We start from the raw sequence: 17306 nt of genomic DNA on the forward strand, positions 1-17306 counted from the left end.
TGGCTGTTTAGATGTCTTCAGGTGTGTCTTTGGTGGCAGAACTCCAGTGTCAGGGTTTTAAAGGAAATTGTTTCGTATATTTAGACTGTTCCTTAAAAAAACAACAAGAGCAACTAAAACCAATGGGAACCAGAAGCATCTGCGTTCTTCTCTGTTGGTTTGTCTCCTCTGGGAGGGAGGAGTGCCTGCAGTTTCCTGAGCTCTGAGGAAGCACAAAGCAAACCAGGAGACATTGCTGACTCTCATAGTTTATTTCCTAGAGCTATGGTAGGACTGCTCTTGAGAAGACGTATTGTTTACAGGCCTATCTATGTATACCAATACACCCACGTGTGTATGTAATCGTAGTTAGAGACAGGCTGCTGGCTTTATGCTTATTTTCTCTATGAAGTTTAATTACTGATTAGAGGACCTCTCAGTTTTCCTGTACGTCGGCCAGGCGTGCTGGAGATACTCAAGTCCTGAAGGACCGCCTAGGCTCCCTACATCTGGGTGGTCTGGGAAAGGGCGCAAGGCATCCCTGCCCGCGTGCTTGAGATGTTTGTAACTTCTGTTATAAACTAACTGGCTCCACTTTCAAAGAGGATAAGGTAATGACTTTGATTAAGTCATCGATCAAAAGAATAAACGTGCCAACACAGAGAGACATGTTCATTCAGGTGGCACTTGCCCTCGCAGTACCCACCTACAACATTTGGTAGAGGTCTGCTGGGTGGCCTGTGTCCTCCCATCTTTGCAGCCCCCACCAGTGGTCCCTGAGCTGGACCACCCCCAGGGGCACCGAGAAGGCGTTCCTTCTGGGCTGCCTTCACTAGGTTAGCTGGGTTTGGAACAGTACTTGGCTTCAGGTCTTAGGAAAAGAAGATGACTTGGTTTAAAGAACTAGAGCCAAACTGCAAGATGGCTCCTGTGCTGTGTCCTCTTCCCTCTCCAGTAATCCAGGGGACAAGAGGGGATGGGAGGGCTGAGGGCAGTCCTACTGGTTGGTTTCTGCCATCTGGGTAAACCTGGTTTTCTGTGCTTGAGCTTTCTCATCTCCACGATGGGAGCAGGTTGTCCTATTGCTCCTTTTGGTAGTTATAAGATATTAACAAGAAGTCCAGGCACTTTGTAGTTAGGTTTTATGTCTTATTCTGGGAGTTGGCTGCCTGTGTCCTGGGGAGTCTCAAGTATGCTCTTCCAGGGAGCTGGGGAAAGAGGATTCAAACTCAAAATGTTCCAAACACCACAGACCCTACAAATTGAAGATGGAGAGTGGGAACAACCACAAAGTAAAAGATTGGAAGCTGCTCGGGGTCCAGGGGGGTCTGAAGGGCAGCGTCGTGAATGTGGACAGGGCCCCTGTGGGTTGAGAGAGCGTGGACTTGTCAGAGCTGCTGGGCATGTCTGAAGCTGAGGGCCTTCAAAATGCGTTAAAAAAGGACCAAGAAATAGATTAACTGTTCTCTCCGCGATGAGTTTATACTGTTTGCTTAGAAGAAAGCCCCCTGCTTGAGTAGGAAGTAGGCATCAGAATTATTTCCAGCTCCAAGCTTGAGCCTCTGGGTTTTGGGGTCATGTAAGTCCTCTAAACGTCCCAAGGAGGACTCCTGCCATCTTGATCTATACGGTCAGTGAGGGAATGAAAACAAATGCTGAACGGCCTCAGCTTGAAGGCAGTAACATGTATGCCGTTTTGAAACACTCTGTGACTTATTTTTGGCTTTTATTCTGACTTCCCTGCCTCTCCGCCTTATTCCAGATTACTGAGGCCTTGTTACGCTTAAAAACGCGCGCCCAAAGCCGGACCGCAGGGGCTGCGCCGGGTGGGTGCAGCGTGGACACAGAGCAGATGGTGCTGCTTCCCACACGTTCACTGCTCCCAGGCCGCCGGCGTCTGTCGCGCCCGGGAAGGTGAGGTGTGCGGAAGAGGCAGAGACCACGAGAAGAAGGAATTGGGATTCTCGTTCCTGTGTCCATCTAAGTTAATGTTATCCTGTCTGGAATTTATAAGGGGTGAACTTCACGCTTCGAAACAATCTTCACTTTGAAAAACTGCTTCTGTAGAGCGAAAGTTTCGTCGCTGGGATGGGCTTGGATGTTGCCGATTCTGATCCCCACTTCGTGGGGCAGTGGCCCCCAAGCTGGGGAGCGTGGAGGATGGCTCATGGGGGCAGGAGGAACAGTCAGGCCTTCGATTTATATTTACTTTCAGGCTCAGCCTTATTTAGTTCCTCACTTTGAATGTTTATATAATAAATGTAAATATTAGCTCACGAGTACATGTAGGTAACTTATGAATAAATGTTAGGTTGAACCACAAGCAGTTGCTGATATTCAACTGTTTTGATCTTCAAAAATGGCAGTTCTCATGGCTTAACAACTAATGCATGATGGGGGTCGGTATGCTGCAGGTTTTCACTGTTCATGTACAAGAATAAACTTTGGAGACCCCTGGCCAATACAGCCCTCCTTCAGATCCCCACCCCCAACCCTACAACTCATGTCTGACCCCTAGGGGGCTTTACAATATTTAATTTGAGTAAGTAATACCTGCCAGTGGCATCCATTCAAATGTACTGAACGGTCAATGAATAGTCCACCTGCCCCTCAAACACCGGTTGTCCTTCCCAGAGCCAGTTTCTCGTGTGTCCTTCTAGGGGAACTGTGTACATATATGAGCAGTATGCACACATACGTGTGTCTATTACAAAAGTGGTAGCATACTTTTTTCATCTAGTAATACAGCTTGGAAAACCTATAAATGCAGCTGCCTCGTTTCTATTGGCTGCTTCATATTCCCTTCCACGTGTATACCAGAACCGATTTCACCAGCCCCCTGTTGGTGGCGTTGATCTTGTTCCCCATCTTTTGCTGTTTCAGACAGTGTTGGAGTGCGTTGCCCACATCATTTTGCAAGCGTGATTCTTAGCAGTGGGATTGCTGACCCAAAGGGTCACAACCCATGGATCTCATTGTGACTTTATCTTCCAAATCACTTTTTAAATGGGAATGCCTGCATTATTGTCTCCTTTTTCTTTCCTTCTTATTCCTCCAGTTCCTGAGAATTTTTCTTGGGTAATCTGTTACCTGGAACACTTGGAATCTTCTGGAGCTTTAAACTTTGCAGAAGGCATGACTGGGACCTCTGGTGTTGCTTTCCAGGGTGGAGCCGCAAATGCCGTTAAGAATACCCTGTTGGGGCCAGCCCGGTGGTGCAGCAGTATAAGTTTGCATGTTCTGCTTTGGTGGGCTGGGCTTCGCCGGTTCAGGTCCCGGGTGTAGACATGGCACCGCTTGACAAGCCATGCTGTGGTAGGCATCCCACATATAAAGTAGAGGAAGATGGGCACGGATGTTAGCTCAGGGCCAGTCTTCCTCAGCAAAAAAGAGGAGGATTGGCAGCAGATGTTAGCTCAGGGCTAGTCTTCCTCAAAGAAAATAAAGAAGAATCCCGTTTTTGCCTTAGTGCTTACTTCCCGTAAATTCTCTTTAGATTCTCATCTGTGGATCCTGCTGGAGATCCTTGCCTCTAGGCCCTTCCCCAGGCAGGGCGGGTGGCCGTGGGGGCTGAGCCTGCCCCCTGCTCTACAGGCGGTTGTACCAGGAGGCGCCAGCAGGTGGCAGGCAGAGCGCCACCAGCACCTCTGGCTTTGGCAGGCTCTCAGGAGAGCAGCCAGAATCAGAGCCTTTGGACCCCTCCCAGTGACCTGCTTCCCAGCAATGTGCCCAGCTCAGGGTGGGGTGGGGTGGGTTGTCCGATCCTTTTCTCCCACTGAGTTTTGTAGCCATTTCTTAACTGGGTGAGTAGTTGAAGATGCTGGCAGCTGCCTGGAGATGGGCTTCAAGAGGCCACACCCCAGGATGACAGCCTGGGGCCTCCTCCTGCTCCAGGAACTGGCTGGGAAGATTTACATACCGTGGCCCGGGCTGGCTTGGGTTTCCTTAATTGTAGGGCCCTACTTCCTGTCTCTTTCAGCCAAGTCTCCCACACCCATCCCGTGAACTAGGAGGCCCCCAGAACAGGCTCTTACTCACTACCCTTTACTCCACCCATTCTGGAAAAAAAAAAAAAAAAAAAAGAGCCAGGTTTGAGAAGCCCTGGGGCAAATGTGCTAGGATCCTCAGACTGCCTGCCTTCTTGCGGGGCAAGAGCCCCCGGGGAGCAGTTGTGCCCAGCGCTCGGGCTGACAGCACCCCCACCTCCCCCCAGCTCATAGCCTTGTGTCCCACGAATCCCGGTTTCTCTGTTGCTCACTCGCTCGCTGCCTCTGGTGGAGACCCGCCCGGCACCTCCTTCAGGGCGGGGGGCTTGCCCTTCTGTGCAGGCGAGACAGACTCTGGCTTTTCCAGGAGACATGGGGACAGGTGGAGGGCACAGAACTTTGCTGGTGGGAGGAGGGAGGAAGTGGCAGCTAGGTGGTAAGCGTTGGCCTCGTCCCAGCCACTCCCCAACACCACCTTGCAGGTGACAAGTGAGGTTTGGGGTGTTATAGCACTTGGCGGGGGGTGCCTGGGAGAGCCGCTCCGCTGAAGCCCCAAGGCCCTCATGTTCCTAATTTAGGTCCCCAGATCTTTGGAGACTGCTGGGTTTTCCTCAGGCTGGCAAAGTGGGATGGGGACAGAGTGGGCGGGGACATCCAGGGCAGGGAATTTCATCCCGTTTTGGGCGGTTCCGTTTCCACCAGGGATGCCGAGGTTTCCTTAGTCACTGTGCACCCCAAGCCTGGTTAACCCATGTGTGCGAGACAGAACTTGCAAGAAGACTGGGTCAGTGGGGGCCTGTTGGGGTTCAGGGAAGGGCTGGCAGGAGGCCACGCTGGGGAGCTCCAGGATCATTTCCCAACAGTGCAGGAATTTGCATACTCGCTGGTTTCCCCGTCTGCTTCTCAGCTCCTGGAACCAGGAAAACAGAAGGAGGAAAAGGCTCAGGGCGGCTGCCGAGTTTGGTCCCCTCCAGCGCCTCGGTGGCTTGAGCTTGTCTCAGGATCGCGTTCCGGCCCCGCCACCCTCTCCTTCATGAGAACCCGGAACCTCCTGGCTCTCCAGTGGGGGCGGGCTAGGAAGCTGAGATGTGGAGAAGCAGTGAGCTGTTCTAAGCCACATGCCCAGGAAGGGGGGGGTATTGAACCCAAGTTTTCTTTTCTCTCATGCTGCCACCACACAAACTGAGGTGTTCTCTTATCAGATCTAGAGAGATGCAGGAGTCCTTGTGTCTCTTGTATGGGTGGTGACAGTGAGGCCCCTGTGAGTAAAGGTACTTCAGCAGATGAAGCAAAATGTGGCAGGGAAGACTTCACAGTTAAACCCCTAGTCGTGGGAAAGGAACATCCTTGGGTACTGGGCCTGGCAGCCTTTGAGTGGCTCTACCTGGAAGCCAGATTGAGAAAGAGGCCTGGAGGGGAGACTCCAAACCCTGGATGGCCAGGCTTCTGGGGGAAGCAGGGGATGTTTGGGCTGAGTGACAGCGCACTGAAAGGACTCAAGCCGCCCCGGAGCCCAGCCCTCCCCCCGGCACCTGCCACGTGGGCTCTGCTGCCCTTGTCAGGGTGCCTGCCAATGAGGCAGCTGGGCCAGACACGGCCTCTTGACCACAGCCAACCTGGACCGTCTGCCCACTGTCCCCCTGCCTGTGGCATCCGCTCTCTCCCCCACACTCCCCAAAGCAGAAGCAGCAAATGACCAAGAGTTTGGTTCTGGTCAAGGAATGTGAGCCCCGAAGTCTACGGACAGCTGGCTGGTGCGATGGGCAAGAGCACTACTGCTCCTTCCACGCCACCCCCCAGGCCTCGCGGCCTTCACGCTCCACCGTGGGCTTAGACAGAGGGGGCTCAGTGGGTGGGGGCGCGGGGGCGCGGGGGCGCGGGGGCGCGGGGGCGCTGGGGCACCGACCGCTGAGCAGGTGGAAAGGGGGTCATGTCAGCTGTCGTGCCGGAGGGACTCCTACGTGGACGTTGTAAACCTAAGAGGGCTGTGAGGTGTGGGGCTGAGGGCACTCCTGCTCCCAGCCCCTCTTGCCTCCATCCCTCTCCGGAGCCTGAGAGTCCCTGCAAACTAGTGTCTGGGGCCCTCCCTTCCTCAGGTCTGTGGAACCTGGGGACCCACACTCGAGGCCCTGCCCCGATCTGGCCTCCTCCGTGGGACCTTGGACAAGTCACTCGGCATTGCCAGTGGCTGATAATGAACCGGAGAGTCCGGTATTTTAGCTTCCTGTCCCGTAAAAACAAAGGCCCATAAATAGCCTCTTAATCTGGAATACAGTTCTTGATTGGAAAAAATATTTTATAAATAAGGCAATGACGTTTCTTTGGGCAGATAAAAGCTCCCGACGAGGGTGGAAGCAACAGGCACGGGACACCTTGAAGAGCATGTAGTGGGGGCTTCGAGGTAACATTGGCTGACATCATTTCCATCCTGGTCACCCTGAAGAATGTTCAGGGGGAATGGGGCAGGGGCTGACATGCAGGGAGATTGCCAATGTGGCATTTTTCCCCAACGTGCTACACAGCTGTTCTGTGGTAAAGCAGTTTCTAAAAAAAAATACAGACACTATGAAAGCTTCATAAACAATAAATACAAATTAGGTGAGATATTCAAAGACAGAATTATTAAAACGGTATTTTTTCCATTTTCCCCAGCTGATGGTGTTTGTTTGGGGATCATATGACAGCCAAGCTTTTCACTTAAAATATTTTACAGTTTTACCTCATTTTTCCACCTGCAAAAAAACAAAAAAAAGGATGCATATTCTTGCCTGGGCCTCATTCCTTCTAGGGGCAGACGAGAAGGTCGATGGCTGGCTGGAGGTGAACACAGCCCACGGAGAGCCACCCAGAGGCCATTTAATGAGGACTTACTATGTGCCAGGCCCAGGGACTCCTCACAACAACCCTACGAAGTAGGTGCTATCATTATCGCCGCTTCACAGAGGAGGAAACTGAGACCCAGAGTGGGGAGTCACTTGCCCCAGGTGACAATAGGTGGCAGAGCCAGTTCTTGAGTTTGGGACCAGGACCCTTAACCCCCACTTGGAGGTCACCCTGGCGTTGCCTCCCCAGCCTGCTTCTGCTCCAGCACCCCCACTCCACCAGCGATTCTGGGCCTAGGACACAGCCATGTCTGAGAGGACGGGGCCAGAGCCAAGCACCCAAGGGCCCTCCACTCCCGCTCCCTCAGGCTCTCCTGGAGCCTCTGCTCAGCCAGGTGGTTTCCTAGCCCCGGCTTGGGTCACAGGGCAGAAAAGGGGAGCAGCCCAGTCCCTCCAACAGTGCCACCCCATCCCTACGCCGCAGCCTCAGGGCTCCAAGCCCTTTCATACTTCTGCGTCCCAACTGTCCCCCAGCCCCATCCACATGTCCACAGCCTCCTCTCATGGCCTGGCCCAAGGCCTCATATGGATGCCTCGGCCCCACAGGGCCGGAGCACTGCCGGTGGAACTGGGTGGGTCCTGGGTGCCCACCTGCTGACCTTCTATCCCCCAAAGGCCAGCTCAAGCCCAGCACAACAAAGACCATCACCTCTTAGAGGGGCTCATGTTGTACTTTATTGATGTGTTAAGGAGACAAGGACTTTCCACTTAAAATATTTAACATTACACCCGTACACACATAACATGCGTCCCCTCACCCTTGGGGAAGGGCGAGGCTACTCCAAGTACAGAGGAAGGGGGAGGAAGAAAGGGTGGGGGCACAGGGCCCTTGACCCCGGCAGGGGCAACGGGCTAGGCAAACAGAGTGAGACAGAAGGTGGGTTATTAAGAAGCATCTTGCTTACTGACATGAAACCTCGGGCCGAAGAGAGCACGGCCGAGGCCTCATTGGCTTAGAGGAGGGGCCCTTGGAGGGCAGGCACACGGTGCCCAACTAGCCAGCCGAGGCCGGCATCCCAGGGACGGGGCGGAGGTGGGGGGCCTGCACAGGGCCCCCAGCCCAGGCCTCTGTTCCCCCTGCCTCCCTCCCCGCCCTCCGAGAGAAAGGAGGGTTTGGGCTTCAGCCATGGACTGACGGCCGGTACCGGCAGCGTCTCCTTAAACTACAGAGATACAATGTGTATCAACAGGGCGATCGCTCCTGGCCTGCGCAGGCAGCGGTGAGGCGCCACGCGGGCCAGGACCAATCCTACAGTATCTTTGGTTTGTGGGTTCCCTTCCCTACTTTAATTCTCCCTCTGTCAAGCCTCCAGGGTGGGCCCCGGGCCTGCAAATGGGCTGCTTGGTGGCCCAAAGCCCAGCCTGACGACCCTCAGAGGCTGGAATACTGCCCATGAGGGCCGCCAGGGCTGCTTACTCACTGAAGTGCTGGGACTTGTAGGAGAGGATCTCGGCCGCCAGCTGCTGGGGGTCCAGGAGCTGCGGGAAGCGCCCCATCACGGCCTCTACCAGGTGTGGGGGGAAGACGCCACACAGCTTGGTGTACACACTGGCTCGCTCCTTGCCCAGGCTGCCTGCCCCACCCCACGGGCTCCTGTCACTCCCTGGGCCCGGCAGCTGGGGCTCCCGCAGGACTCGGGTGGGTGGGGGCAGCTGGTACGGCTCAGACCAGTACTCTCGAGGTGGGAAGGCAGCTGGCGGGGGGGCGTAGTCAGCAGGGACACTGAAGTGGCCGGCACCCACAGCCCGGCCAAAGGCAGAGAAGGCCGGAGTGGCTGGGAGCTCAGCCCCATAGGGGTTGTAGCCAGCGTAAGGGCCCCGAGGTGGGCCTGGCTCAGCAGGGCCTCCTCCTCGAACCCCCCACAGTTCTGACATCTGGCTCTCCAGGGAGCCAATGCCTGAGTCCAGGCAATCCTGGGAGGTGTATGGCAGTGAATCGAGGGTCTGCGCAAACCAGTCTGTGGGCCCGAAGCTGCCGCCACTGCCCCCACTGGGCGGGAGGCTCCTACCCGCCGGGGCAAAGGTCTGGGTCGGACCCTCCTGGGGAGGCCCCGGGGATGCCTGGGCTCCCAGCTTCTTCCCATCCAGGCTGCACTGCTCCTGCTCTGTTGGCAGAGAGCCGGAATGAGGCGAAGGTGAAGGACGCCTGCCACTTTTGTCCTTGCTCGGGGCCCTCTGGGGTGAGAGGAGGGCATTGGCACGGAGCTCGTCAGCCACAGGGCGCTGCGGGCGGCTCGGCCGCTCGGGGTGGAAGAATCGGCACTTGATCCCATAGGTGCACTTCCTCCCTGGAAGAGAAGTGAGAGGGACCTTAGGGAAGCTGTGACCAGGGGTGGGTGGCGGAAGGGGGAGGCTCAGGAAACTCTGGGTTGGGTGGGACCCAAGAGGAAGAACTTAGGGCCCAGGCCGACTTAGGCGAGAGAGGAAGGGAGAAGAGTGAGGAGGGCCGTGGAGGGTGGACCCGGCTGTCTTACCATAGGGACACGGCTGCTTCCGGTGCTCAGCCGTGAGCGGCTTCTTACGCAGGAAGTTGTCCAGGCTCGGCCCGTGACGGCCCAAGGGATCATCAGGGGGCATGAACCTGCAGAACAGGAGGGAGATATGAATGGAGACTTCTAAGTGCTGGGGGGCACCGAGCCTCACCAGGAAGAATAGGAGGCAGTTCCTAGAAAACTCGTGCCGGGCCAGCAGGACATCCCTGGGCTCTGGGTGGGATCGCCCCAAGGGAGGGGAGGAGGAGGTCCCAGTTCAGAGGGCCACAGCCGTGGGCACCTCTCGTGCTGGGAACTCTCTGAGGCCAGAGGGAGGCCAGCAACCTGAAGATCCGAGGCTCAGTCTGCGTCCACTGGCCTCTGGTCAGAGACTCAGGGCTGGGAACTGGCGAGGCTCTCGGGGAACCACTGACCATATTCCATCACAAAGGCCACTGCTCCATCCCCTAAATGAAAAAACTCCTGCCCTGGCCTGGTCCCAGCCCAACCCTTCTCACGCAGTGCCATGTCTGTCTCTCTCCCAAAGCAGCCTGGATGCAAGGCCGTGGCCCCCAGCAGAGCCCCGCCCCTCCCGAGGGCACCCCTGCTCTCCCCCCAGACACCAAGCCCCCCGGGCGCCCCTCGCGGGAACATACTTGTCGTTGACGAAGGAATACATGAGCAGGCGCTCCTCGATGAAGCGCTTCCACTCCTGCCGCTCGCCCTGCAGGTCCCGGTACGTGTCGTTGGAGACCACGACCCCGTCGGACTCGAAGGCCAGCTTCACGATGAAGCGGTCGTCGTAGCACACCACCCGCTTGCCGCCCACGCGCCGCGATGGTGTGAACACCAGGATCTTCTTCTTCTCTAGATCCCGCAGGATGTGCTGGTCTGGGAGGCGGCAAGGGCCCAGTCAGGGCCCAGCCTGGACCCAGAGCTAGGCCCATGCGGCTCCCCAGCCTCCCGGTGGTCAGTTCATGAGGGCAGGAAGTGGCTCTGCTGAGGCCAGCGCCACCCCTCAGCCCCTCACCTGGGCCAGTCACAGTTTGCTGCCTGGAAACCAGGAACACCTAGGGGGCTTGCAGGTCCCACTCAGCAAGGGCTCCCGAGCACAGAGCCGGGCCTTCTCCTTCCCTCTTCCAGACATCAGGCCTGCTCAGGGCAGAGGGGGTCTTGGCTTGGCTCACCCGGCCTGTTCTGTAGGGGTTTGTGAACAAGCCCCAGGGAGAAGTGTCTTGCTCTATCCATAACCAGGACACAGCTCCCAGAGCCACTTTTCCTGGAGCAGATGACCCCAGCCAGCCTGCCCCCAGATCTCAAGACATCTAGGGAGATAAACTCGGTTCTATCCGCAAAGGCTGGGGGCACTTGTAAGAACGAGGGCAACAGCTAGCATCTACTGAGTACTCACCACGTGCCAGGCCCTCGTCTGAGCATTTACCATGGGTGGACTCACAACGACCCCGTGAGGTTATCACACCCCCAACCCCATGTCTCAGATGAGGAGCAGGTGGCTCAGAACAAGTGAGCCAGAAGGACCCCAGAGGCCACGGGCTCAGCCACTATGTTATGCTGCCCCTGTGCCACGGGGGTGTGGAAAGAGCACCTCACCATTCAGTGAGGGAGGAACCCGGTACTTGGAGGCAGAGGCTGCACAAGGTGACCTCCAGTGACCACTGTTCAGAGCAGAGATGCTGAGGGTAGCAAATGCTGGGAAAAGAAATGCTGCTCCCTGCTTGAGGCCTGGAAGTTGTCAGTCACATCCAAAGGGCCTCCCTTAGGGAGAACCAGGGCTCCTGGGGCAGTGGGATATGCCCCACCCCAAGATGCCACTCACCTGTGATGGGCACATCCGGTCGAGGCTGTTCCTTCCTCCAGGATGGCACAAATACTGTGATGTCTGTATGGCCCCGCTCCAGAAACCAGTTCACTGCCAGCAGGATGCCCCGGCAGGAGAAGACCTCCTTGTTCCCATGGCTGGGAGGGACAGGAGGGACACGGTCAGCCCCTGCCCTGGCCTGGGTGGCAGAGCCGCTGGCTCAGCCTACTGCCTCTGGCTGGGGGCCCAAGGCCTGCATTCCCTGCTGGTTCCCACAGCACCCCGAATGGCTGACCCGGGACTTTCCCTGAGGTCCCATCTCCCGACAGTGAGGAAACGCCCAGGAATCTGGCACCACCCGCTCCCCACGTGGGGGAGGGTCAGGTCGCTTGCAACACACCTGGGGGTGGGGGAAAGGCGGCTGGAGACTTCTGGTTCCTGCCCCACCCCGGGGGGTGCCGGGACCACGGGGACAGACTACACATGCAGACTGAGTCACCAGCCTCTCTCACCCCGCTAGGCAGGGCTGTGGGTGGGGGTGGGGGAGGCACAGCTCCGGCTAACCGAAGAGAAACCAGATTGCTCTGGACTGGAGCTGGAGTAGAGCTGAGTCCTGCATGAACCCCTTGGGGCTGGGACCTGAGGAGGGCGAAGGAGAAGGGGCCAGGATGCCAGCCTCCAACACGGGGGCAGGCAGTGACAGAGCGGAGGCGGCCGCTCAGGGGCCTTTCCTAAGTGGAAAATGAAAGGACACTGCTTTTCCTCCCAAGAGGACCGGTTCCCCCAAACACCTGGACAGCCCATCCTCTCCTCACCCCTCTGGAGAGGGCATGCCTCCCCCGGCCCCCACCCCGAGACAGAAAGATGGTCTGCAGGATGCCGGGGATCCTGTCAGCAGGAGAGCGGGGAGATGGGCCATCCCCTCTGTAGTCTGATGACCAGACCTCACCCACCCAAACGGGGCCAGATCCAGAAGCAAGCCCTGTGATGCTGCTAGCTCAGTTTCTCTATCTGAAAAATGGGCCCAGTCTGCAGCCTCCTTAAGAAGGGCCCATGTCAGTGGGACAACTTTCCTGTTGCTTGAGGCCAAAGGCAGTCCAACCAAGTGAAGCTTCCAACTGCTCGTGGGAGGATGGGAGGGGGATGGGGCTCCCAGGTAACACTGGGGTCATGGGAAGGCTCTGGGTCCGGGCTGGGGAGGTTCCCTCCCCAACAGCCCCCGCCCCTCAGAACCCCTCAGTGAATAACTCAGACTCTCATATTTGGCAAATAAAACAGAATCAACGTTACGCAAAAGAGGCAAGTCCACGGTCGACCACATCCTGTGGGTGGCTTTAGGGGGTGAGAGCTGGAGCCCCAAGAGAAGGCAGAAAGGGAGGTGGGGCAGTGAGGGGGGCACGGGGGCTGCCTGGGGCTCCCGGGTCTGAAGGTCCCTGGAGATTGTAGGGGAGGCAAAGTCCAGCCTGAAGGCAGTGCTTGTCCCTGCCAGGTGGGGCCACCCTGCTGTCCGCCAGCTGCTTATAATAAAAGTTAACATTTACTATGAGCTGCGAGCCAGGCCCTGGACTAAGAGCGTAAGTGAATCATCAGCAAGCCTCTGAGGAGGGTCATATCATTAAAGGCCCCTTTCCCCTTTATTCAGAGGGGAGACTGTGCTCCACAGTGGGCAGTTAGTAGCCAGGGTCAAACAGCAGTAATAGTGGAACAGAGATGCAATGCCAGACCTGTGCTCATAACCACCACAGGTGTGGATGTCGGACAGGTACAAAGACAGGTGCCAAGCCTGACGGCAAGGACAGAGCTCCTACTGGAGACTAGGCGCATCGCACACCTCCTGGCCTCATCCTTACCAGGCTAGCCACAGTGAGGAAACCAAGGCTCCGAGACTCATCTAAGCTCCCCTGGCTAGTGGTAAGAGACAGAACTGGAACCCACGTCTGGGGGCACTGGATTGCCTTGCTGTCCCTAACAGCAAGACCTGAAGTTTATCTAGGAGAAAAAAAAGCTCCCCAACTTGAGCGTGAACAGTGTTAAGAGGGAGGAACAGGCTGGGAACAGGAAAAATGAGGCATCTGGCAAACTCCTGCTCCTCTTTCAGGACACCCGTGTGAGGTGTCATCGCCTCTGAGAAGCCTTCCCTGACCTTCCAGGAAGGGTCAGGGTCCTGGTCTGTCTTTACAAGGTGTACTGCTTCCCTCATCACATCACTCCCTTCCCTGGGCCTCCTGCTCTGCCTGCTTGAGACCGTGGGGAGGTGTGAGCATCTCTACTTGGCTCCCTATCTTAGAGATGCAGACTGCACATGCATCCACCTACTTCCTTCTATACACACGTGTGTGCATGCGTACGCCCCACCCTAGGCCAGCATCTGCAAGTCCTGGGACTTCACTGGACACCAAGGCTTCCAGGATGCCCTCTGGGCATCAAAAACCTTGGCTGGGGACAAGTCTGCTCTCAGCTGCCCTAGCCCCCAGAATATTCCCCAGGCAGGTGGTCAGAGCCTTACTCTTGGCAGAAGGAGAACACACACATATCCAGTCCCTCAAGTGGATCCCGACACCCCCTCCCAGGCCCGGAGTCTCTGCACAGCTAACTTTGGTCCCTCTCTCTGCAGCAGAGGAAGCCCTGCCAGCACAGGAAAACCAGACACCCTCCCGCCCCCACTGCAGTCCGGTCTGTCCCCTAGCCTGGCTAATCAGACACTGGGAAGATGTGTGAGTCTAGGAGACTCCAGCTCAGCTGCTCCCACCCTAGGACAGAGGGCAGGGCAGGACCAGCTGCCCAGGTGAAAAGATCTGCCTGGGCTGGGCCCAGCTAGTGGAGAAAAATTCCCTTAGAAGGAAACAGAGGTGAATTTCCCCACAATTTGCATACGGTGGGGGCTGGCCCGCCTGCCCTCAGGGAGGGGGGAGGGGGCGGCAGGGCAGGAACCCAGTAGCAGCTGAGACAGGAAGTTCGAGGCTGGAATTCCCCTCCGGCTCCTGCCCCAGCTCAGAAAGCCCCGGCGGCTTGGCTTCTCCGGCCACCACCTGCCCCTCCTCCCTCCCAGGCCCCTCCTCCTTCTGCCAGGATACAAACACACACAGCACATGGTTCCCCCGGGGGCTCAGCACGCCAGCCCCCACCCCCACCCCAGGAAGGAGTCCCAGACCCGTCCTGACTCCTTGCCCAGCCGTACAGGGTCGGAGGCTGAAAGGGGACCCCCTAACATTCAAAGCACATGATGCGATCAGCTGCCGCTGGCATGCGGGCCTCAGCTTTCCTCAACCTCCCACCCAGGCTCAGCCCGTTTCAGAGATGAGAAGACTGACCCGAAGGTGGCCAGAGGAAGGCCACCTGCACTCCTGCTGAGCTGGGCTGGGACTAGCCAGACAGCTGATTTGGCCCAGCAGGGCCAGGAGTGGGAGGGGCCAAGGGCATCCAGGCCTCAGGCAGCCCACCTGGGAGATCCCTCAGGGCAGCCAGGAAAGGAGCCCTCCCCACTCCCCACCCCAGGTCTGGGGTCTCCCCAGCCACACCCACAGGAACTTTTCCTTGTGAATGATCCACCCAGCCGTGACTCACCAGCCCGCCCGCCCCGTGGAGGGACTGGAGAAAGCAGGACCAGAGGGCGGGGCCTGGATTGAAGGCCTTTGGGGTCTGTGGCAGCCCCGGCCCCACCCGACCTGCTTCCCGTGAGAACCTGCACAGTGGGGGTGAGCTACTGGAGCTGAGTGCTGACTCTGGCCCCGGGCAAGCCACCAGAGCCCAGTCCAGCCCACGGGGCTCCAGCTGAATCAGACGGGACCCAAGTCACATCTCACACCCCCCAGGTCACACACCCCCCAGGTCACTCCTGGTCACAGCTACAAAGGCCTTGGTTGCTGGGCCTGCTTCCACGGCAGCCCAGATCTGGGACAACAAGGCCTCAGAAGCTCCAGAGCCTGAATAATAATAACAACAACAACAACTTCTCCGACTGTTTACTGAGCACTCGCTTCTCTCGAGGTTTTGTGCATTCACTCCTCATAACCACCAACCACCTCGGGGGGCCGAAGAGGCCCAGGAAGGAGGCTCCTCCACAAGTGAGCTGGAGCCCACAGTCGGATCCCTAACGCTATACTGCCTCATGTCACAGGAGAGGAACTGAGACTAAGAGCGCTGGCCTTCGGGGAGAGGCAAAGAGCACAAGCCAAGCCCCGGAGACAAGACCTGAGTTCCAATCCTTGCTCCACTCCCTGCCAGGAGTGTGACTTTGAGCATGTCCTCGAGCCCCCGTTCTCACCCCTAGAACATCCCCAACTCACTTCCAAGAAGCCACGAGGATTAAGGGAGCCTCCTCACACACAGTAGGGCCTCAGTAAAGGGTCTTCCCTTCCTCTAGCCCAGTCTGCGAGGAGAGGTCCAACTTCTCCTGGAGGCCGCTCGACCAGACGCTCAGACACACAGGGCCACCGTTCCCAGCCGCTGGCCACGGTCTTGGCCACACAAGTGACACGTACCTCATGGCCACATTGCTCCCGTCGATGACCACGGGCCTCAGGTCACTGCCATCCTTGTCCTCCTCTGGGGGAGAAGGCTCCAAGGTGGGAGCCTTGGGGGTGCCCCCGCCCCGGGGAACCAGAGGGAGCTGCGGGCAGGGGTCCGATGGGGCCTGGCGCTCCCTCTCGGCTGCTGACCCATGTTTCACCAGCTCGCCCAGCACTGTGTTGGTGTCGGCCTGGACGCCCAGCTTCTGCAGGACACTGTGGATCTCAGAGGACGAGTAGCCCAGTTTCCGGAAGAAGTCCACTTTCATCTGCAGCTCGGCAGCTGATGCGTCCTCAGCAGGGGGCTCCTGGGCTGGCCTGGGGGCACCCTGGCAGCAGTGGCTGTCTTCAAGTTCCCAGCGACTCATGGCTGGGCTGGCTTCCAGGGTGGGCCTCTCTCAACCGGCCACTCACAGCTCAGGCTCACGGAATGCACCTGTCACAGCTCCTGTGGGACAACCACAAGGGTTAGGCATAGAGAATGGCTCTCTCCCACCCCTCTGCCACCTCCTCCCCACGCAACAGGATGGGCCAATAGGGCCTAGCGGCACTATGCAAAACCACCTTCACGTGTTATCTCTGTCAGTCCTCTCAGAAGCTCTCCCAGCTAGAGATGATCACATCCCATCATACAAAGGATGCAACTGAGCCACAGACATTAAGAACTTGCTCAATGTCATCCAGCTGTTAGCTGGTGGCGCAAGGATTTGAACTTAGGCAATCCGACACCATTTCCCACCCTATCCCCAGCCCCACAGCCAACCCAGGGAACTCAGAAGTCCTGGGAGGCCTCCGAAAACCTGGCCGAGACCCTACAGCTCCGGGGCGGGGCTCTTAGGTGGAAACCCGGGGTTGGAAGTGCGCTGGCGGGTGGGGGGGCCGGGGGCTTCCCCGCAGAGGCCATCGCAGCCGCGAGCTCGGAGTCCAGGCCCAGGAGGCGCAAGGCCCGTAGCTAGACTCCTGGACCGGGGGAGGGGAAGTTTCCGGGGCGACCCATGAGCGAGAAAAGTTGCTGGGAAACTCTGGTTGGCCCTCGCGCTCGGTGACGCGGAGGTTGTCCCGGCCCCGAGCCCCGCGCTCCCCCTCTGGATCTTGGTGCCCCTTCCCCCAGGCTCCCCCAACTTGAGTTAAGTTGAGGAGGAGGGTCCCGAGGACCGGCGAGGCCGAAGGAGACCGGCCCCACGTCCTTCCCGCTCCGGCCGGTCCCAGCCGGAGCCCTCCCCACCCCCTCCTCCGCCCGACCCCGAGGCCCGCGCCCCTCGGCCGCCGCGCGCGCTCACCCCGCCGTGCGTCCGCCGCAGCCGGCGGCGTCTCCATGGGGCCGAGTCCCGGGGGCAAGGCCGGCGGCGTCTTTATACGGGCCGGGTGGGCGGGCAGGTGGTGGTAACGACCATGACGCGGAAGCCGGGCCAGGGCGGGGATAACCGGCCCGGGAGGCAGGAGGCGGAGCGGCCACCGCCCCTTCCTGCTCCGCCCCCGCGCTCCGGCCCCGCCCCCGCAGCCCGAGCGAGCCCGGCCGGGCCCCGCTTCCTCGCTGGGGGCGCGGGGATGCAGTCGCCTCCGCGCGCCCCGACGCCCCGGAGGCTGGGGGACCCGGAGGGCTGGCGTGCACGGCCCGCATGGGGAAGGTAGACACGCCGAAGCGGTTATGCGCACCGAGT

General features: G+C 58.3%; 1 protein-coding gene across 2 annotated transcripts; it reads right to left on the bottom strand.

Moving 5' to 3' along the window:
- Positions 1 to 7499: 7499 nt before the first annotated feature.
- ZC3H12A (zinc finger CCCH-type containing 12A) lies at positions 7500 to 17085 on the bottom strand. Of its 2 annotated transcripts, none has more exons than XM_070594303.1 (6): positions 16926 to 17085; positions 15619 to 16093; positions 11156 to 11295; positions 9975 to 10209; positions 9322 to 9428; positions 7500 to 9135 (listed from the first exon to the last, which is right to left on the bottom strand). In XM_070594303.1, exons 2-6 carry the CDS (start codon positions 16011 to 16013, stop codon positions 8261 to 8263), a joined length of 1752 nt encoding a protein of 583 aa, XP_070450404.1. In that variant the 5' UTR covers positions 16014 to 16093; positions 16926 to 17085; the 3' UTR covers positions 7500 to 8260. The 2 variants fall into 2 exon arrangements, with proteins under 2 accessions (XP_070450404.1, XP_070450407.1); XM_070594306.1 differs by lacking the exon at positions 16926 to 17085 and adding an exon at positions 16210 to 16923.
- Between the last annotated feature and the right edge of the window lie 221 nt (positions 17086 to 17306).

Source organism: Equus przewalskii, chromosome 2, assembly GCF_037783145.1.
Source record: "Equus przewalskii isolate Varuska chromosome 2, EquPr2, whole genome shotgun sequence".
Lineage (NCBI taxonomy): Eukaryota > Metazoa > Chordata > Mammalia > Perissodactyla > Equidae > Equus > Equus przewalskii.

Bases quoted from the DNA above. Each gene is read 5' to 3' on its own strand.
- ZC3H12A (XM_070594303.1), bottom strand. From the start codon at position 16,013: ATGAGTCGCTGGGAACTTGAAGACAGCCACTGCTGCCAGGGTGCCCCC. The intron at 11,296-15,618 runs GTACGTGTCACT...TGTCCCTCCCAG, and splicing joins GGGAGCAATGTGGCCATGAG to CCATGGGAACAAGGAGGTCT. The intron at 9,429-9,974 runs GTATGTTCCCGC...CCTGTTCTGCAG, and splicing joins TATTCCTTCGTCAACGACAA to GTTCATGCCCCCTGATGATC.